Source organism: Neofelis nebulosa, chromosome 12, assembly GCF_028018385.1.
Source record: "Neofelis nebulosa isolate mNeoNeb1 chromosome 12, mNeoNeb1.pri, whole genome shotgun sequence".
Lineage (NCBI taxonomy): Eukaryota > Metazoa > Chordata > Mammalia > Carnivora > Felidae > Neofelis > Neofelis nebulosa.
Genome location: NC_080793.1, coordinates 4,187,655 through 4,205,693, shown reverse-complemented (window position 1 = coordinate 4,205,693; position 18,039 = coordinate 4,187,655). Strand labels below are relative to the sequence as shown.

Here is an 18,039-nt window from a genome sequence, read left to right as displayed (position 1 = left end):
CGGTACAGGAGTCAGACACCCACCCATCCCCCCCAGCAGCGGGGTCGCAGCCGCGCACTGCTACCGCGACAGAGGCTCCCGCTGGCGCCCGGTGTCGCGACAGGGCGGGGCTGCCCGGGTCACCTGCATCAGCTCGAATATGTGGTTCGCCTCCCCGTATTGGGGCATTTCCGGGGGTATGCGGTGAGGGGCGGTGGTCGCGTCCATGCCTCCGTGCGGCGCGCCCGCTCCCTGGAGACCGCCGTCGCTAGGGCCGCCGCGGCGCTACGTCATCAGCGCGCGCCCGCTCCCTGGAGACCGCCGTCGCTAGGGCCGCCGCGCCGTCGCGTCATCAGCGCGCGCCCGCGGGGCTCGAACCGGGCCTCGTTCCCGGCTCCGTGGCCCGCGCGCTCAGCTGCGGGGGGGCAGGTGCTTCCCTGGGGGCGGGTGCTTCCCCGTGCCGGCCTCGCACTGCGGTCTGTGCGTCTCAGGAGGTGGCCCTCCAGCCTTCTAGGACCAGAGGTGCCCCCAGGAGGGCCCCAGGTGCCGAGACGCCCAAGGGGGCACGTCGGCCCTCCGTGGGGGCGGGAGGCGGGTCGTGCGCTGGTCCCGCCGTCGCGCCCCGACCTGGGCGTTGGGCGCTCCGCGGGCCAGCCCGGCTCTGCTCTCTGGGCCTCAGTTTTCCCACCTTTAAAGCGAGTAGGGGTTGGGGAAGGCTGTGGAAAAGGTAGGGGAGTCCCTGGGGCGGACGGGAAGGCGGGGGCTCGCGGGGCGAGGCAGGGCTGCCACGTGACCCGGTTGCTATGGCACCCGCGGGAACAATCGGGCCCGCGGCCCCGCCCCACCCACCAACCTTCCCGACCCTGGGAAGAGCCCCTCCCGGGCCCCAGACACCCTCGGAGGCACTCGGGTTTCGGGGAGCTCTGTGAGTGAAGGCCGGCCTAGGACCAGTAAGGTTAAAGCGCACCCACCCCCTCCGCCGAGCCCTGGGGGGAGGAGGGAAGGGAGCGGAAGGAACCCCGATGCCGCCCCTGGTGGGTGGGACGTGGTGGAGGAAGGAGCGCTTCGAATCGCGTCAATCCCCAGCGGGACTGGGGCAGCCTGGTATGGGACGCGGCGCTGAGCTGGGAGCTCCAGCTTTTGTCTGTTGCCATTTGTAGAAGGAGCTGCCGGTTTTGAGCTGTGTTCTTAACAAAACTATGGGGTAGGTACATGATGGACGGGGCGTCTGGCTTCTGTGATACAGAATGCCCCGGGTTCGACTCCCGGCTCCACCCGTGTGAGCCTTTTCTGGGCGCCACTTTCCTCCCCTGTGAAGTGGGGATTGTGGAAGGATTCCGTGAGCGCATATGCCTGAAGTACGGGCTCCTGGCGTGTATTAAGGGCACAGCGCATCGGGGCTACTATTTTAGTAGTAACTTCATTTAATATTTGCACCAGCCCCCAGGAATAAGTACCTTCATTCCCATCTTACAGGTCAGAAATTGGAGGATCAGAATGGTGAACAAATAGTTGACCGTAAGACCTGGGGCAAGTCATTTCCCATGTTTGGGTCTCTTTTCTCATCAGTTGTAGACCATAAAGCGTTAGAATCAGAAGTCCCCTTGATATTCTAATCCAATCGCCCTTGTTTTATAGATAAAGTGAGGTCCAGAAAGGGGGAAGCTCTTGGCCAAGTTCACTCATTCACCAGAGGCAGAGCCAGGGCTGGCGTCTTGACTCCTAGCCAAAAGCCTTTCCCAGCAGCCACTAAGTGCCCAGAGACATGCCCTCCGACTGTAAAAGGCTGCAAATCCGCCTCTTCCCCTCAGGACCGCTTCCTCAAAGCGCGCACACGTTGGTTGGCTTGTCAAAGCCAACTGCAAAGACAGCTGGGGAAGAAAAGGAAGCCCCCCCCCCCACCCCGCCCAAACAAAGAACACAACAATCAAACCTGCAATTTGCACAGGAGAGGTTCAGTTTGCTTCCTGGACATTTCTGAAATGACTTGCCTTTCTCCTCATTTATTTTAAGCCCTAGGCGCTTTTCATACCACGATTTAATCTTCTTTAGCAGCCTGGAAAAATACAAATCAATTAAAGCCTAAAACCTATTGGGTAATCATTTTTTCCTTCCTCCTCCCCCAGATCGAGAAGTGCCTGCACCCTGTGCCTTTCATCCAGACTAATTTGGCTGCAGTAACTCGTTCAAGGGACGATCACTTTGGATAGCTTATTACAGCTCTTCTCACGACATTTCCTGGCGTGCATGTCACAAGTCGCTAGGATCAAGAACCAAGTCAGTTTTGCTCTCGGGGGCTCTTGGGGCCACCAGCCAAGGTCGTGCTGTATCCTTGGAGAAGTTGACAGCCCCGGGAAGCCCCGGGAGGGTGGCAGGGAGCCAGACACGCAGGGCAGGCCCCTGAACACTAGGGGAGGGGGGAGCAGAGAACAGTCTGTGCAAGTGGAAACGAGGCCCAGGGGTCCAGCTGGTGCGTGACCCCTAGGAGGGCTTGGGCAGCTTTTTGGGCATTTGGTATCCCTTCCACCCCAGCCACCCACTCCCGGCCTTGGGTCAGTCTGATGTCTGGCATGTCTGTCTCTATGGACCGTCACGGAGGGAGGGATCCAAGAGCCCAGACTTTATAAAGTGAGGCAGAGCTGAGTGGGGAATCCGGGCTTGCTCACTTCTAGCGGGGTGACCTCAGCTTCATCGTCTGTCACGTGGGGATCATCAGGTACCGTTCGGAGAGCTGTGGTGAGGATTCCATGCAGGGCCAGGGTTCTCCTAGAGCCCCGTCGATAGTCACTGCCGTGGGGAGGGTTGGGGCGGGTGTTCAGGACCTCACTGCAGGCTGGAGCATGGCTCTCGTCTGCCCCCCGCCACCCACCCACCTCCGTAAAGGACCCTCCTGCAGACCGCCCTTAGCCCTTTGGCCCAACGTGCCCATCCCACTGCCCTGCTTCCTTTTCCCTTCGGCAGCGCTCTTATCCACAACACTGTTCGGTGGCTCATCCTTGTTGTCCGCCTCCCACTCCGAAAGATAAATTCCAGGGAAGAGGGGCTTGTCTATTTAGTTCCCTGCCGTGTATATAGCCCAGCACTCAGAATCGGGGCCGGCATATGATAGGCCCTGCAGAAGGGGTGAGTGAACAAACGAATGGAAGCCTGAAGTCCTTCTGGCCCCTCTGGCCTTCAGGGGTTCTCCCAGCTCTGCCTGACGCTTGGGGGTTCCCCCGGCCTGCCCTGCCCACTGCCTCCTGCACTTGCTCACAAGAGTCCCAGGTCACCCCCTCCTAATGCCCCTCCCCCCTCCTCTCCTCTCCCGGAGCTCAAGCCCTCAGCAGACTCCGCTGCCCTCAGGGCGTGCACCGTGCCTGTTGTGGCCTGCTCCCGCCATTGTGTGCCCACTGTGATCACAGCAGCTTTGGTTGCTCTGACAACCAGGCGCTGCTGCGTTCCAGGCTCCGGGCTCCACACGTTCCGCCTGCACCTCGCACGGTGCTCGCCCCAAGGCCCGGAGGCTGCGGCTGTTACTTCCCCGTAGCGCATTAGCACTCAGAGGCTCACCCCAAGGCCGGCCGGAAGTAGTGGGACCAAGATCTGAACCCAGGACTATGAATAGAGCTTGGGTTCTTAGCCACCAAGCACAGCTCTGAGCCTTATGGGGAAGGCCAGACTGAAAGCACAACCCCCCCCTCGCCCCCACCCGGAAACCCACCTGTGTGCTGTGCTCTGACCTTTCTTTTTTAGAAGCATTTTTTTTATTAACTTATTTTTTATTTTTTTAAATTTACATCCAGATTAGTTAGCATATAGTGCAACAGTGATTTCAGGAGTAGATCCTTAGTGCCCCTTATCCGTTTCGCCCGTCCCCCCTCCCACCACCCCTCCAGCCACCCTCAGTCTGTTCTCCGTATTTATGAGTCTCTTCTGTTTTGTCCCCCTCCCTGTTTTTTATATTATTTTTGTTTCCCTTCCCTTACGTTCATCTGTTTTGTCTCTGAAAGTCCTCATATGAGTGAAGTCATATGATTTTTGTCTTTCTCTCTCTAATTTCACTTAGCATAATACCGTCCAGTTCCAGCCACGTAGTTGCAAATGGCAAGATTTCATTCTTTTTGATGGCCGAGTAATACTCCATCGTATATATAGACCACATCTTCTTTCTCCATTCTTCCATCAATAGACATTTGGGCTCTTTCCATCCTTCGGCTATCGTCGATAGTGCTGCTATAGACATGGGGGTGCATGTGCCCCTTCGAAACAGCACACCTGTATCCCGTGGATAAATTGTGCTCTGACTTTTCTAGGTCTTCAACCCCCAAGTCACTTGTAAGCCCTGGGCCCAGACCAGGCAAGGCGAGTCATGTGAAGGGGTGCCCCAAACTCCAATAATCAAGGCAAATCACATTTAAAAACATCAAAATCCATGCAAAATCCACTTCTGTCGCCAAAAATGTAAAGACGGGATCAGTTTTACTCATTCCTTCTGCCTCGGGCTCCAGTATGGCACAGCCGCAGACCCCATCCCGTCTTTAAAATCCTGACGCTTTGCGGCCTCCTCTTTGGTGTTAACTTTTATTTCTTTAAATAGCACGTTAAATGTTTTCCCCTCGCTCGACTGCTGGGTTTTCTGGTGCCTCACCCTGGCCCAGGCCCCCACCGCACCCCCCCAACCCCGGCGCCCCTTCCCACTTGCCCATTTCCGGCAGGGGGCTGAGTGGGCAGGAAACCAGTGTCCTGCCCGGGACCAGGCCCACCCCCCTGAAGCCGCAGCTAGTGCGAGCAAACACAGGCACTGTGGCTCCCAGGGGTGGCCTGGGCACCGCGGCTGAATGCACTGTGTAGTATTTACAGTAGGCCTGCTGAGGTCCTGGGGTGCCATCGTCCGGGCCTAACCTGCACAGGTCAGCTCCCAGCCCTCCCTAAGTTCTCGGAGTTGCCGCTCCCGTCGCGTCCTGGAGGCCAACTTCTGATCTGCCCTTGCGTTTCCTTTTGTCCCTCTTTTTGCCACAGAGATGCCCTCCCTGCTCCAGCCCTGCTCTGGGCTCAGGATGCGGAGGCCGACACAGTGGAGGGAAATGCCTCCCGTCTCCCTCGGGCCTCCTCCTCTCCGCCTGGGTGGGGCCTCCCAGGAAGCCTGGAGCGTGTTGTTCCCCACCCCTGCCCTTGCCAGGTGTCCCGGCCCCTTGCGCCCGCCAGCACCCCTGGCCTGGCTTGGCCTCCTCCGACCCGTTCACACAGAGCACATCTGGTGCCGTGGGTGTGGGTGTGGGTGGGTGTCCACAGTGTGGAGAAACTGAGGCCCAGAGAAATCCTTGGCCACACTTGAGGGAAGGAAGTCATGGTTCGTGGCAAAGAACGTGTCCTTGGAGGGAAAAGGGACTTGGGTCCTGGATCGCCTGGGGGATCTGGAGTGAGTGCAGGAGGGAGGGGGGACGCCGAGAGGGGCTGTGGGCATGCCGGTCTGACACTCCAGAGCGGGGTCTGCAATCTGGGGCCTCATCGCTGTGTTCTCCGTGCCCCCCCCCCCCGCCCTGGCAGATTCTCATCCTCCTGTAAATGACCGCTGAGGAAGACCATGAATGAGACGAAGGAGTCCCTGCGAGGCATCGAGCAGAAGTACAAGCTCTTCCAGCAGCAACAGTTCACGTTCATCGCTGCTCTGCAGCACTGCAGGGAGAACGCCCACGACAAGATCCGGCCCATCTCCAGCATCGCACAGGTGGCGCCTCGTGGGCTGGCGAGCGGTGGGGCCGGGCTCTTGGGGACCTGCCGGGCCCAGCGACTCCTGGGCGACACCTTGCATGGAGGGTGAAACGGCTGAGGCCCGGAGAGGGCAGGCGTGTCTGTGCCGGGATCAGGACTCAGATCCTGACGAGGCGGGAACGGGCCCTTCGTTCCCTCACCACATATGTGAGTAAATACCAAAGCGGGCTGGAGACTCTGCCGGGCCAGGGTTCGGGTCCCGGCTCAGCCACACGCCCCCTCTGTGACCTTGGGCCAGTGAGTCACCTTTCTGTGCCCCAGCTGCCTCATCTGGAAAAGACGGGGTGTGCGGATTTAAGGAGCTCGTGAGGGAGCCGCTCAGCCAGTGTCTGACGCCCGTGGTCCCAGCAGTGGGATCCCACTGGGGTTTGAGAAACCGACCCGCCAAGCACCTCGCGCCTCCCGTTTGCAGACATTGTCACCTGACCCGGGTCTCCCTGTGAGTTAGCTGCCATCCCAGTTTGCGGGACCTGGAGGCCTGGAGACGGAGCTCGCCCTCCAGGAAGGAGCACACACCTAACTAAGTGGGACCCCCTCCCGCCGCCGGCCGCCGGCCGCCGGGGAGTCGGCTTCTGGAAGGCCAGCTGCTCACAGCGCTGGCGGGGAGTGGGGACCAGGGCTCCGAACCGCTTAGGAGAAGCACACAGGCCCCAGAGATAGCAACCCCTGCTGGCAACATCCTTCAACAAAAACCCTCCCTTCCGCTGTGCGTGAATATTCCTCCCAGATCTTTAACGTGAGAAATTTTAAACCTACAGAAAATACCCTCTTTCCCCTGAACCGTGTAGGAGTAAATCAGGCTCAGACTTCCAGGGAGGGGCATGGCCGGGTTTTCAGCGTCAGGATGGAGCATGTGAGACCCCTCCCCACAGCCGCGGCTCAGAATCTACGGGAGCCAGAGTGACCCCGCCCCTCAGACGCACAGGGGCATGGCCTTCTCACCCTAGGTTCAACGAAGGGCCGTGACAAACGGTGGCCCCAGGCTCCGACTCTGCCTGTGAAGTGTCGATTCTCGGCCCTCACCTGGCACCCCCCCCCCCACCCCACCCCCACCCCCGGACCTGGGTCATCCAAAGGTGACCTGCCCACACACACCTGGTAGCGCAGGGACTCTGCTCTGTTGTAGTTACACCGGCTGGCAGGCTCCTCCCCGCCCTCCTCGGGTCCCCCGGCGGCTGTCAGAGCCTCTCCCCCTTCACAAAGCTGCTGTTCTTGGAAGGAGCCATTCGGATCATTTGGGAAGACGTCCCTGAGCAACTGAAAGGCAGCTTGGAGGGAGGGAGGGGAGGGGAAGCGTTCGTGAAATGGGCCAGATATTCCCGCGGGCGCCAGGCTTGTAGGCTTCAGGTGGGGGTGTTGGCAGACCCAGCCTGCCCAGCGCTCTCGGGGTGCCTGGGACACGCAGTGACATTAACTGTACGTAGTGGCCTGTGAGTCCACATGCATCAATGTGCCTGCATCTCCCCTGTGACTCTGGGAGGGTACGAGGAACGGGGGGGGGGGGGGGGGGCGGGGAACGCTCCTGGATGTTTGGTCCCCAAACCAGCTGGGGGCCGGTGGTACCTCCTGAGCTCCCCCCACCTGGCCCCTGCAGGTGCAGAGCTACATGGAACATTACTGCAACAACTCCACAGACCGGCGCATTCTGCTCATGTTCCTGGACATCTGCACAGAGCTAAACAGGCTGTGCCAGAACTTCGAGGCCCTGCACTCTGGCACCCCGGTCACCAACAACCTGCTCGAGAAGTGCAAATCCCTGGTTAGCCAAAGCAATGACCTAAGCAGCCTGCGAGTGAAGTAAGTGGCTTCTGGGCCTGTCCCGGAGGCGTCAGCAGCATGTGAACGTGGGGAGGGCGGTGTGGGGTGAGGATGGGAGGGAGGGGTCCCACAGGAAGGACACTTCTCTCCAGAGGACAGGAATGTCGGGACTGATGGGTCATGTGGCTACTGTCCAGCACCGCCCCCCGCCCCGAGGTGGGGAACCTGAGGCCCACCGATGTACCCAAAGGGCCAACCCAACAAATCCTCTTACCGAAAACAAGGGACGCTGAGGCCCCACATACAGTGAGACACAGACGAGCCAGCACCGGGCAAGGGGAGGGGGAGTCACAGAGCAGATGTTCCCAGAAGCCCACGGAGAAGCGGGACTTCTGGAGCCCGTCCCTGTGGGCATCTGGGCCTCAGCACCGCCCAGTGTGGCTCCCTCATTCCGAGCCCTGGGGGAGTCCTCAGCACAAAGCACCGTATTCTGGAGGATGCTGTTTAGTTACTGGGAATAAGGAGAGTCGGAGGGACTAAGCACATTTTGGAGCCGTTACGGCTTTCCACGGCCCCTAATCCGGGTCTCTACGACCACAGGCCAGTGGTTCAAGGATCTTGTCTTGAACCTATGCCTGGCATAGAGATGCCAGGACTACCTACGGTCCGTGGCCCCGCGAGCCCGCCGAGCCACAGCGTCCGGAACCTCCCTGGGGGTTGGAATGTGTGGTCAGGATTAGACAGTGCCCCGGTCTGGAAGAGCCCCCTCTTGCCACCCTGCAGGTACCCTCACGATGTGGTGAACCACCTCAGCTGTGACGAGGCCAGGAACCATTATGGAGGTGTTGTCAGCCTCATCCCCATGGTCCTAGACTTGATGAAAGAATGGATCGCCCACTCGGAGAAGCTGCCCCGCAAAGCTGTGCAGCACGTGAGTGAGCCCCAGGCACGCCAGGAAGCCACCGCAGCAGCCGCTCCGCCTTCCCGGACCATGAGCACCCAGTCTTGGTTAAGAAAACACCAACTTAGGCAACTTACAAAAGACAGCCCCAAAGCAAGGGGGAAAGACAAAGGATGTCCAAAACCTCCCTGGAGACCACCTGGCGGGAAGCTGTAACTCAGAGCTGGCGCCCTGCTGAGCCCCGCGTGTTGGGGTGGGGGGGGGGGGGTGCCGACTCTTCACTTGGGCTCCGGTCATGGCAACTGATGAACCCCAAAGGGGACTGCCCAATATACCACTGAGAACCTGTCTCCCTCTCGCTCACTTTTAACTTCTCACCGCTCCACGCCTCTGGGCTTCAGGCTCTGCGCCCACTTCCAGTGTTGCCGGGAGAGGCTGGCGAGAGCCGGGGCACTGGCCCGCCTGGGCGCTCCGGGGGCTCCAGGCCAGCGCCCTGCCAGGCCCGCCTCTCCAGGCAGAGCCACCAAGCGGGAGGCCACAGGGCTCCTTTCCCGCCGCTGCGGCCACTGTAGGGTCCCTCCGTCCACCGGGATGCTGGAGGCCGGCGCGGTAAACTTCCTCAGTGTCATTAGGTGTCTGGACCCAAGGGGGAACGAACCTGCCTCTGCTCTCCTTTACTTGGGGGAGGGAGGCCATGAGAGGGGCCGGAAGGACTCTGCGGCTCCCAAGTAAGACAGTCCCTTGGTTTCGGGGGCACAGTCAAGGCCCTGACATCGTAGCCTGTGTCTCTGGCCTCCGAGCCGCTGGAAGTACTGTCTGACTGTTGGTTTTTCCCTTCGCAGGGGGCGACTTAGATTCTGTATTCTTGCTTCCTCGGGGGCGACCGTCAAGAATAAAAAATGTTCTCCCACCTGTCTGCCTGCCTTGGTTTCCTGGGACCTCTCCCTTAAAGAAAACTACGCTTATCCTAAGACATCAGAGGACACTGGGCAGTGGGCTCACAAGCAAAACCGCCAGCAAAGAGCAACCGCTAGAGACGGGACTCCGCTCTCAGGAGGTTGAAGCCACAGCCCCCCCCCCCCCCCCCGCCAGGCCAGCGCGGTAACTCCCGTAGTTAGAACGCACTGGGACGAGAACCCGAATAGGGATCAGGGTTCTGCGACAAAATTAAAAGCTGCCACCTCCCAGTCTTTATCTCAAAGGAGCCGCTTCCGTCGTTAAAATGGTCAGAGCGTACCCATTTCCAGGGACAGCTGGAAACGTATGTTCCAGGGAAGGGACGGTGAGGTGAGGCTGCATCTAACAATTGTTTCAGGTGGTTTCCCGCCTTCTTCCAAACACCTGGTGACATCATGGCGGCCGCCAGCTGCACCGTTTCCTTGACACGCTCACAGAACACAACGGCAAGGCTCAGGGTTGGTAAGCTCTCCGTGATCTCGGTGCCACCTGGGCTCAACCCAACGGCCAGCCAACCCCTTAGGGCGGTAAGCACGCTCCGAGCGCAAGAGGGGACAGCCTGCCGGCCCCGCGCTGCAGCAGCGCGGGGCCGGCAGGCTGTCCAGCCGAGCGGGTCTCGGGGGAGAGGGCTCCGATCACGTCTCCCACGGCACCGGGCCACTCTTTGGGGGCAGGCGGGAACGTGAGGTGGATAAAGTAGGATCCATGGTTGTGTGCCAGGTAACTTTCTAGAACAAAAAGGGTCTGACAGCACTTCCTCCAGCCGCTCGGGGTAACCAACCAAGCCAGACCTGAGGCTTCTGCATCTTTGGGTGGGTCCCAACTCCGCCTAGGAGCCCCTCCGAGGCCAGTACGGGTCACTTCACGTCAACACAGCAGAGTAGTGCAAAACAATAGATTTTTATTTGTTCACAGTTAAACACAAGCAACTGCCTTGACATTTTAGAACATCCTAAGAAGGACAGCAAACCCTTTTGATTCCAACTCCCATTCACTAAGATTGTACCATTTTCTCTTGCAGCTCATGTTTATGGCATCTGACGTGGATTGTTTGACATGCTTTTAAGATCGAGGCGGGAAGGTTTAAACCTTTTGACGAGAGAGGACTTTCTCAAATTTAACTAAAAGCAATCAATTAAAAAAAACATTTTTTTCCACTGATGGGGACCCCTTTAAACTGCAAGTTAGCCACATGTGGTTGATCCATGATTGAGTTATAAAACTAGATTACGTCTTAGCAAAATCTGTTCCTCCGTAATATGCTTATGGTCCGCAGAAGTCTTCTGAAAAGTGATCACTGATTCTTTCTAGTGCAAAATGCCCGGCCGCCTCTTGATAAGCAGAAGTTTCTGCTGCACAGAGCAGCGCGTACCCTCCTGTCCAAACACTGTAGCAAGGTGGGGGAAGGGAGGGGGGCTCAAACTCTCCGGGGTCTCCTCTAAAAGATCCGTTCCAATGCTTCAACTAGTCTACGTATCCCAGAGGGTGGACCATTTGGTAGCAATGGGAAGGGAAGGGGGCAGAGAGCTCCTCTGCCTTCATTCATTGGTTTCAAGGCCAAAAGCGGTCACGGGCACAGGCTTCTGATGTAGCTACAGCCACTCTTCCCTCAGGTGAGCTTGTACAGACCGTAGACGGCGGGGAAAACACAGATACCCCGCTCTCCCCGCACATGTCACAGAGTCACGGACGGGGACACTGGGAACAAGGGTCACAGCAGCAGCCTCAGGGCCGGGCCCCGACCTAAACTGGCTCTTTGCCTCAGAGAAAAGCGCCATCCGGTGCAGTGGGGAGGGGAGGGGAGGGCTCACGGTACAGAGCTGGGGCGGGGGGTGGCGCGTAAACAGGTACTCGGACATGTTCCAGAGACACGTCCTGGCACTCGCTGCCGGTCAGTTTCGAGCGTGTGCCTCGAGAGTGAAAGGGCAGCAGAGGAGGTGTGCTGGTGGGGGCCGTTCCAGGAGCCCGCTCTCTTCCCCGCACGAGACGTGCTCTGGGTGGGGTGGGGCTTCTCCGGGGAGCACTCTGAAGATGGGCTGGCCTGTCCCCGAACATCCCAGGGCGGGTGGCCCTCCACCTCGACTGTGCTTCTGGACCAAGCCTGCCCTCTGCCCACACCCTCCATAACCTGCCCTCGCTTCTGCCCACCTCCCAGTGCTTTCCGTCAAAAGAACGGTCATCTTGTGGCTTCGAGCGGTAGGTTCTAGTATTTGGTAAAAACTCCTGCTGGCTAGTCACAGCACATGCTAGATGCTCTCCGCAGAAACGCCCAACGTTTTATTCGGTGAGCCTGAACCCCTGCGGCCCGGCTCACAGGGACCCGTCGCCCCACTGTCCTAGTCGCCCCCTTCTACACGACTGTGAGACCCTGGCCTTTTGTGACAAAAACACCGGAAGCTACACGGGCTGGGGCAAATGGGGACGGAGCAGGGTCCGGGGTTTGGTCCGTCGTTGGGATTCTGCCCCACGAGGCGCTGCCCTCCAGGCCGGCCGGCCGGCCGGCGGCACAGTGGGCTCTGTTCCAGCATCCGCGGCGTCCAGTCTACCTGCCCGGGAGAGCCGCGCCCTCTCCCCTGCACACGGTCCGCTGCTGCGGCTCACGCGGGAGCTTACCGGTCCTTTCTCTCTGCACGCACAGGGCCTCCAAAGAACCCTCAGCTGCCAAAGCGAGCGAGGTCACGTCCGCCCGCCGCACGAGGCCGGTCCTAGCACTCATCAGCGAGGAAACCTTTAAAAACCTCTTGCCCCAAGAAACGACCTTTGTCTCCTACCTTTGTTTTCTGACTCCTGGATAGATCTGTCTTCCGGTGCTATGCTAACCAAGTTTACAGGCTGCACGGCAGAACCCCGTCAAAAGCTTTTTAAAAATCCCTAAAAGCTCTGAGAGAGGTCCACGTGCTCATGTCCCGTGGCAGATTCAGGACCACGTTTTCTCTATGGAGACCACGCTGCCACTCCCCCCCCCCGCCCCCCCCCCCCCCCCCGCCCCACGAATGATACTGTAGTGCTCCTTTTTAAAACAAAATTCATGCTGCCCAAGAAGCAGACTCTGGCCTCCTCAGGGCCTGTGCCGACCCCAGTTAGTGTCGGGCGGGGAGCAGAGTAGGTTACACACACGGGCCAAAGGGCTTCGAGGTGGGCAAGCTCTGGGGCCGCCCAGCCCTGCTGTGTGCGACAGAAGGCTGCTCAGACGGTGTGAAGACGTGCTCCGGCCCTGAAAGTAATCATTCCGAGACATCTGCCCCACCGGTTCCCGGGCCTGAATTCTCTCTCTGGTGTTCCTCTATCATCACCTTCCTATCCTCAGAAAGACTCGCGGCAGCACGATCAAGTGACCTATTGATTCCTGGCGAGTTTATCATTTTCAAAACTAAACCAAACCTTATGTTGACTCGAGTCCTCTGCAACATGCGAGCCTCCATTTGGAAGACGGGTAACTTCAACGTGCCTCCAGGCCTCGCCCGCCCCCCGCCCTAGCTGAGTGAGACACACGGCCTCCCAGAACCCAAAGGAAGTGGAGTGCAGCTCCTTGGGCCGAGGGCTGGGTTGCAGGCAGGTGCCGAGGGCCCTGGGCACGGAGACCGGCCGGCGGAGAGGCCCCCTCGCCACCCTGCCGCCTCCTTCCCTGTATTTTTACAATCTGCCCCGTTTTTAAGGATGTTCTTTCTTTCTTTACATTGGCCTCTGCCGTTACCAGTTAATCAGGGAAAGGGCTTTGATCGAAGCGCCTGGTGTCTCTGTTTCGTGGCACGGGCCTCTTGGGCTGGGGGAGGGTGAGCATTTTGACCTGGTTTCAGTACTTATCCTGTAACATTTTTTTTCCTTCCTGAATTTGTTCGTGCTTTCTTTTTCTAAAAAGGAACTAGGAAATAGGATGTATTCGGTTTTAAGCTTTCCTTTGGATGAAGCTGAATTAAACATGTGGGGTTAATAAACAGTCCACAAGGGACATCCAGCGGCAACTGTGGGACCGGGTGGGGCTGAGCATAGTCGGGCACACAGCCTCTCCTGGGCTGGGAACCGGTCACACCTGAAGATCCTGTCCTGAGGAGGCCCCTGCACCTGTGCCGTCGTGGTGACACAGAGTCTCTCGTTACCTAGCCCCCTCTGGTCAGGCTGCTAGAATATTTACTGCAATGCTTTACAAAAAAAAAAAAAAAAAAAAAAAAAAAAAAGACTTTTACCCTCACGTGCTGGAAGCTTCTGGATGCAATAAGATTTCGTACCATTACAGTCCGTCTTTTCCCTCTTCGTGGCTGAACCCTCGTATACTTTTAACTAAGAGAATAAAAAGAGAAAACCCAGGTTCATTGGCTCTTTCCTATGAGTCTCTACTGGCCTCAGCTGGGACACTAAAGCAACAGCTCTTGGGCTTCCAGAAGTTACCTCGGGAGCCTCTGTTGAGTTCAGGTGCCGGGCTGGGGGCGTCTCCCCCAAGCACGCGTGGGCCTTTGTCAACACTCGCCAGGACGTGGCCCTAAAACACTTTGCCATTACTGACGTGGAGCGGGGGGGGAGGGGAGGGGGCACAGCAGCGTGCTCCCCGGAGAGTCGGCCCCGGAAAGCTAGGCTGGTGTGAGAAAGCTGTTACCTTTTTGGTGGTCTAGAACACGTAACGGCAAGGCAGCTCCACCAGCCTGAGAAGCAATGGTCATTTGAACGTTAAAGAAACTCTGGGCCTTCAGAGCCTTTCCGCCGCGGCATCACCGAGAAGCAGGCACGAACGAGGGACTCACAAGAACACAAAGGGAGAGAGGCAGATGGATGGAGGGGTTGAACCACGAGGCTCAGCTGGCACAGCCCCGTCCGAGGGGCAGCTCCTGGTCCCCAAGAGCTTCTCGGGGCAATGGCTCGAGCCACCACCCGCCTCCCCTCCTGCAGAGAACGGTTTTACCACCCCACGGCAGCCTGGTTGAGCAGTCGCAGCTTTCGAACAAACGCCAAATAAATAAGAGGTAGCGGGGAAGGAGGGACAGACATTCCCAGAGAGGGGGACGGGCTCCACGGGGCCAGCTATGGACTTCTCTAACAACAGACATTTGTTCACACACAACTTTCTAGGAAGCTTATCAGAACCGCCAACAGAACATTCAGGGTGAATAAACCTTTGTTTGGCTAGATCTGCTGCTTTAGATGCTGAACTTCAGAACCAAAAGCAGGGAAAAAGTCTCACGTAAAAAAGCTTCCACGTGAAGGTGACCAGCTTCGCGAGCCACATCCTCGTGGAAAGGGACAAAACCAGACTTACCTGCAACACCACCAGTGACCTGGGCTAAGGGAGAGCCAACCCATTCTCTGAGTTTCGGGAAAGGACAGAGTGGTGTGTTAGACTCAAAGATTAAATTTGGCCTCATATTGCACACGTTCAAAGGGCGCAACCACTGCGGGGGAGGCAGAAAGTGAAGCCACTGAGGAGCACCGACTGGCCCTCGGATTAGCCCACACTGACCCTCGGATTAGCCCACACTACTGGGTAAAAGAAAGGGCGGGGAGCGGGTCGAGGGGAAAGTTAAGAGGCATTTCAATGCCAGATCCAAAAACCGTTCTGCATTCAGTCAACTGTGAAAAGGAACCCCAGCCCATTTCCACGGCGTGAGCCAGCCACCCAGACCCTGGAAATGGGGAGGCCTGGGAACGTGCGTTCACACCTCCTGTTCTACGCCAGCAGTCTGCGAGTTAACACTGATTGACCGTCATCCTTCGCTGTGTTCATGATGAGTCTCGTTGTAGTCCATGATGTGCAGCTGTCCAACACTGTCCGGGGTCGGGGGGGAGGGGTGCGGGCCGTCTAGGCTCGGGGGGGCCTTGCCTTCCGCACCCGGGTCTTGGCCCGGTTCTGTCTTTAGCGTTTCAGAAAGGCTACTGATGGTCACGCTGTCCTCGTCACACTGGCTCTCGCTCTTATTACGAAATAACTCTCGCGCCTTCCTGCCCAGGAAGCTTTTCGAACTGGGAAGGGAGCCGACGGTGGTCGGGATGCCGGTGGCGGGCTCTCCCGTGGTCGTCTCCCACCGACTGCCAAACGGGCCCGCCCTCTGGCTGGGGGGCTTCTCCGGGGTCGAGAGCTCGCCGCTGCCGCCCCCTCTGCTTCCACCGCCGCCCCGCACACCGGCGGGCCTGGGGGGCTTGGTCTCGCCGTTGTGGCCGGGTGCCTCTTCGTTGTGCCCCGTTACGGAATCCGAGCAGCCGTCCTTACAACAGGCAAGCCTGTAAGAAAGCCGGGGAGGACGAAAGGGATGGTGTTGGCAGCGCCTGTGTTCCGGAGGCACGCGCGTGGACACTGAACGCCACGCTTCAGAATGGAGGGCCCGAGCGTGAGGTCTCAACGAGGGAAACCGAGTCACGACGAGGGACAGCAGAGGAGATCGCACGTGTGAGCACTTCCGTGACCACATCCAGCGATCCAGGGCCAAGGACAGGGACGCACAGAGACAGCTGGGAGCCGTGAGCAAAAGGAAACCGAAGCGCCACAGCCCCGCCGGATCCAGGGGGACGGCTCTTTACGCCCCACGACACGGGCCCTGTTCTGCTGCTGACGCGGCCGAGGCACAGGCCGCCGGCGCCACCTCTGTTCTTACCTTTCTTCTGCCGCTTCTGCCGCTTCTGCGTTTTCTTCTTCAAGTTTCTTCAGGAGGCTGTCCTTCTCCAACCTGCCGTACAAATCTAAGATCTCCAACTCAAACACCTGGCTGATCCTCTTCTGAGCCTCATACCTGCTCTCTGCCGCCTGCAGCTGTCCTCTGAAACACAGACGGCCCCAAATATAGGAAGCGTGGCATAACGCACACATCACTGCAGAAACCTTCCCCCGTGGGAGTTACCTGGCCTGCAGTTTGACATCCTCTAAATATTTCTTCTGTTCCAAAAGAAGGTGGTCTTTCTTGGCCAGGTGAGATTCCAGTTCCAAAATCCGTTTCTGACAGGTGTCGAGCCTCTGATTCTGCTGGAGGACATGGCTTCTGTTTTTTTCTAATTCTTTCCGATATGCAGCTTTCATCATTTCCACTTCCTAAAAAAAAAAAGCGGGGGGGTGGGGGGGGGTGCGCGACTGGAGTTAGTCTTTTTAGAAAACGAACATGCCACGTCCATGTTGGAAAATCAAGGCGATAAGCACTGAGAAGGTACTCTGGGCCAGTCCTGGTGGAAATCTCAATTAGTACAACTTTTTGGAAAGTAAGCCGGCGGTAAGTATGAATCTAATACCCCTTCCTACAAATCTACCCCTGAGGAAATCATCTGAACCACAAACAGACATTTGGGCACAAAAGGAATCATCTCAGCATACTGAGAAGGGCAAAACACTGGAAGCACCGTTAAGTCAAATGTCAGGAAAACAGTTAAGTGAGTTAAAGCCCATTTCATAAGTTTTTAATAAACTTACAGTTTACACATCAGTAAAAGGATTTTTAAAAAGCAAACTATAAAGCCATGCGAATAGGATCAACTATGTAAACACTGACACTCACAAGCATCAAACGAAACTAGGCCAATGTTCACTTATAGTTTCAACATACTGGTGTCGCGAGTCTTTTTTTTGTTTGTTTGTTGGTTGGTTTGTTTCTTTTCCCCTCACTCTGACGAAGGGAAAGCTGGCGGGCATGACCCGGCCTGGCAGGGTTGCTCAGGCAACACGGCACTGGCAGATCAGGTGCCCCATAAGGTTTGGCGATCCCGCCGGGCAGATGGCCGGCCTGCTGACAGACTAAACCAGCTGAACCCAGGACAAGTGCACACTCACGCTCAGAAAAGACACAGAAAGAACGCTCTTCTAACAAGCATGTGTTATATTTGCCTTGTGTGTTTTTACTGTGGAAAGATACACATATAGCTTACATAGATTTGTTTTTCTCAAAAAGATACACCATAAGGAACAAGGCAAAGAGCTTCCATGGAGGTGGGCCTCAAAGAATAACGGTGAATGTTTTCTTGGCGTGAAAGGCCACAGATTTAAGCTCAGAACTGGGCGCCAGATCACATGGCCATGCTGGCTGTGCCCAAGGGCTCCAGACTTGCTCACGTTAGGTGAACAAATCAGACCTCTGACCTAAATGACAGCAGTTCTTCATGGAGAATCAAAGTACGGAACTCGGAACATCCGCGTGCTTCCACTAACCTTCCCGATCATCCCGTGACGTGTTACACCAACACCTACCAGCCATGCCCAACCTCTCAGATACCCACCCTGCCTCCCCCACTTGACTGAACAGCAGAAAGCCTGACTCCAGGCCCAAGGGCAAATCCTGGCAGGTTCAAGGCAACGGCTGAGCTAAGGATGGGCACACACGACACAACCCTGGCTGGTAACAAGGGTGGGACGTCTGGTGTGAGACCCGCAGGAAGTGTCCTCTCCTCTTCCGTGGGACGTCGTGGGGTCTACCTGTGACCACTGCACCCGCAGCTCACGCCTTGCAACCACCAGCACAGTGAGTCCAAGGACGAGGGTGCCGCGATGGGTCAGGTAGTGCCGGAGACGGAAAGAACTGGGTTTTGTTTTTATGGTTTCTTGCTTTTAAGTAATCTCTACATCCAACCTGGGGCTCGAACTCACAACCCCGAGATCAAGAGTCACATGCTCCACCAGCTGAGCCAGCCAGGCACCCCAGAACTGAGCTCTTTGATGCTGTCCCTAAATTGCTGACTTGACCAACCCAGGACTCACCTGCTTTGGGACTTCTTGTCAAGCGAAATAAATA

The 18,039-nt window shown here is 57.5% G+C and overlaps 3 protein-coding genes across 31 annotated transcripts in view; 1 reads left to right on the top strand and 2 right to left on the bottom strand.

Moving 5' to 3' along the window:
- AK8 (adenylate kinase 8) overlaps positions 1-2,784 on the bottom strand; it is a 128,770-nt gene extending 125,986 nt beyond the window's left edge. The window contains exons 1-2 of one of the 2 annotated variants that reach the window (XM_058693692.1): positions 2,646-2,784; positions 1,913-2,035 (exon numbers count right to left, since the gene is read on the bottom strand). In XM_058693692.1, coding sequence (XP_058549675.1) covers positions 1,913-1,954 — 42 coding nt within the window. In that variant the 5' untranslated portion in view covers positions 1,955-2,035; positions 2,646-2,784. Of the gene's footprint in view, positions 1-123; positions 405-1,912; positions 2,036-2,645 lie in introns of those variants that run through there. The other variant, XM_058693691.1, reaches the window with a different exon arrangement.
- On the top strand, positions 390-9,299 carry SPACA9 (sperm acrosome associated 9). 14 transcript variants are annotated; one of them, XM_058693705.1, is made up of 7 exons: positions 795-929; positions 2,106-2,256; positions 5,506-5,686; positions 7,325-7,527; positions 8,272-8,419; positions 9,022-9,117; positions 9,232-9,299. In XM_058693705.1, exons 3-6 carry the CDS (start codon positions 5,543-5,545, stop codon positions 9,085-9,087), a joined length of 561 nt encoding a protein of 186 aa, XP_058549688.1. In that variant the 5' UTR covers positions 795-929; positions 2,106-2,256; positions 5,506-5,542; the 3' UTR covers positions 9,088-9,117; positions 9,232-9,299. The 14 variants fall into 14 exon arrangements, with proteins under 14 accessions (XP_058549684.1, XP_058549683.1, XP_058549680.1 ...); XM_058693708.1 differs by lacking the exon at positions 9,022-9,117; XM_058693704.1 differs by having other exon boundaries at positions 9,022-9,299.
- A 928-nt stretch (positions 9,300-10,227) lies between these two features.
- TSC1 (TSC complex subunit 1) overlaps positions 10,228-18,039 on the bottom strand; it is a 50,742-nt gene continuing 42,930 nt past the window's right edge. For all 15 annotated transcript variants that reach the window (XM_058693690.1, XM_058693681.1, XM_058693682.1 and 12 more), the window contains 3 exons: positions 16,168-16,355; positions 15,925-16,086; positions 10,228-15,553 (listed from right to left, as the gene is read on the bottom strand). In XM_058693690.1, coding sequence (XP_058549673.1) covers positions 15,040-15,553; positions 15,925-16,086; positions 16,168-16,355 — 864 coding nt within the window. In that variant the 3' untranslated portion in view covers positions 10,228-15,039. The remainder of the gene's footprint in view (positions 15,554-15,924; positions 16,087-16,167; positions 16,356-18,039) is intronic.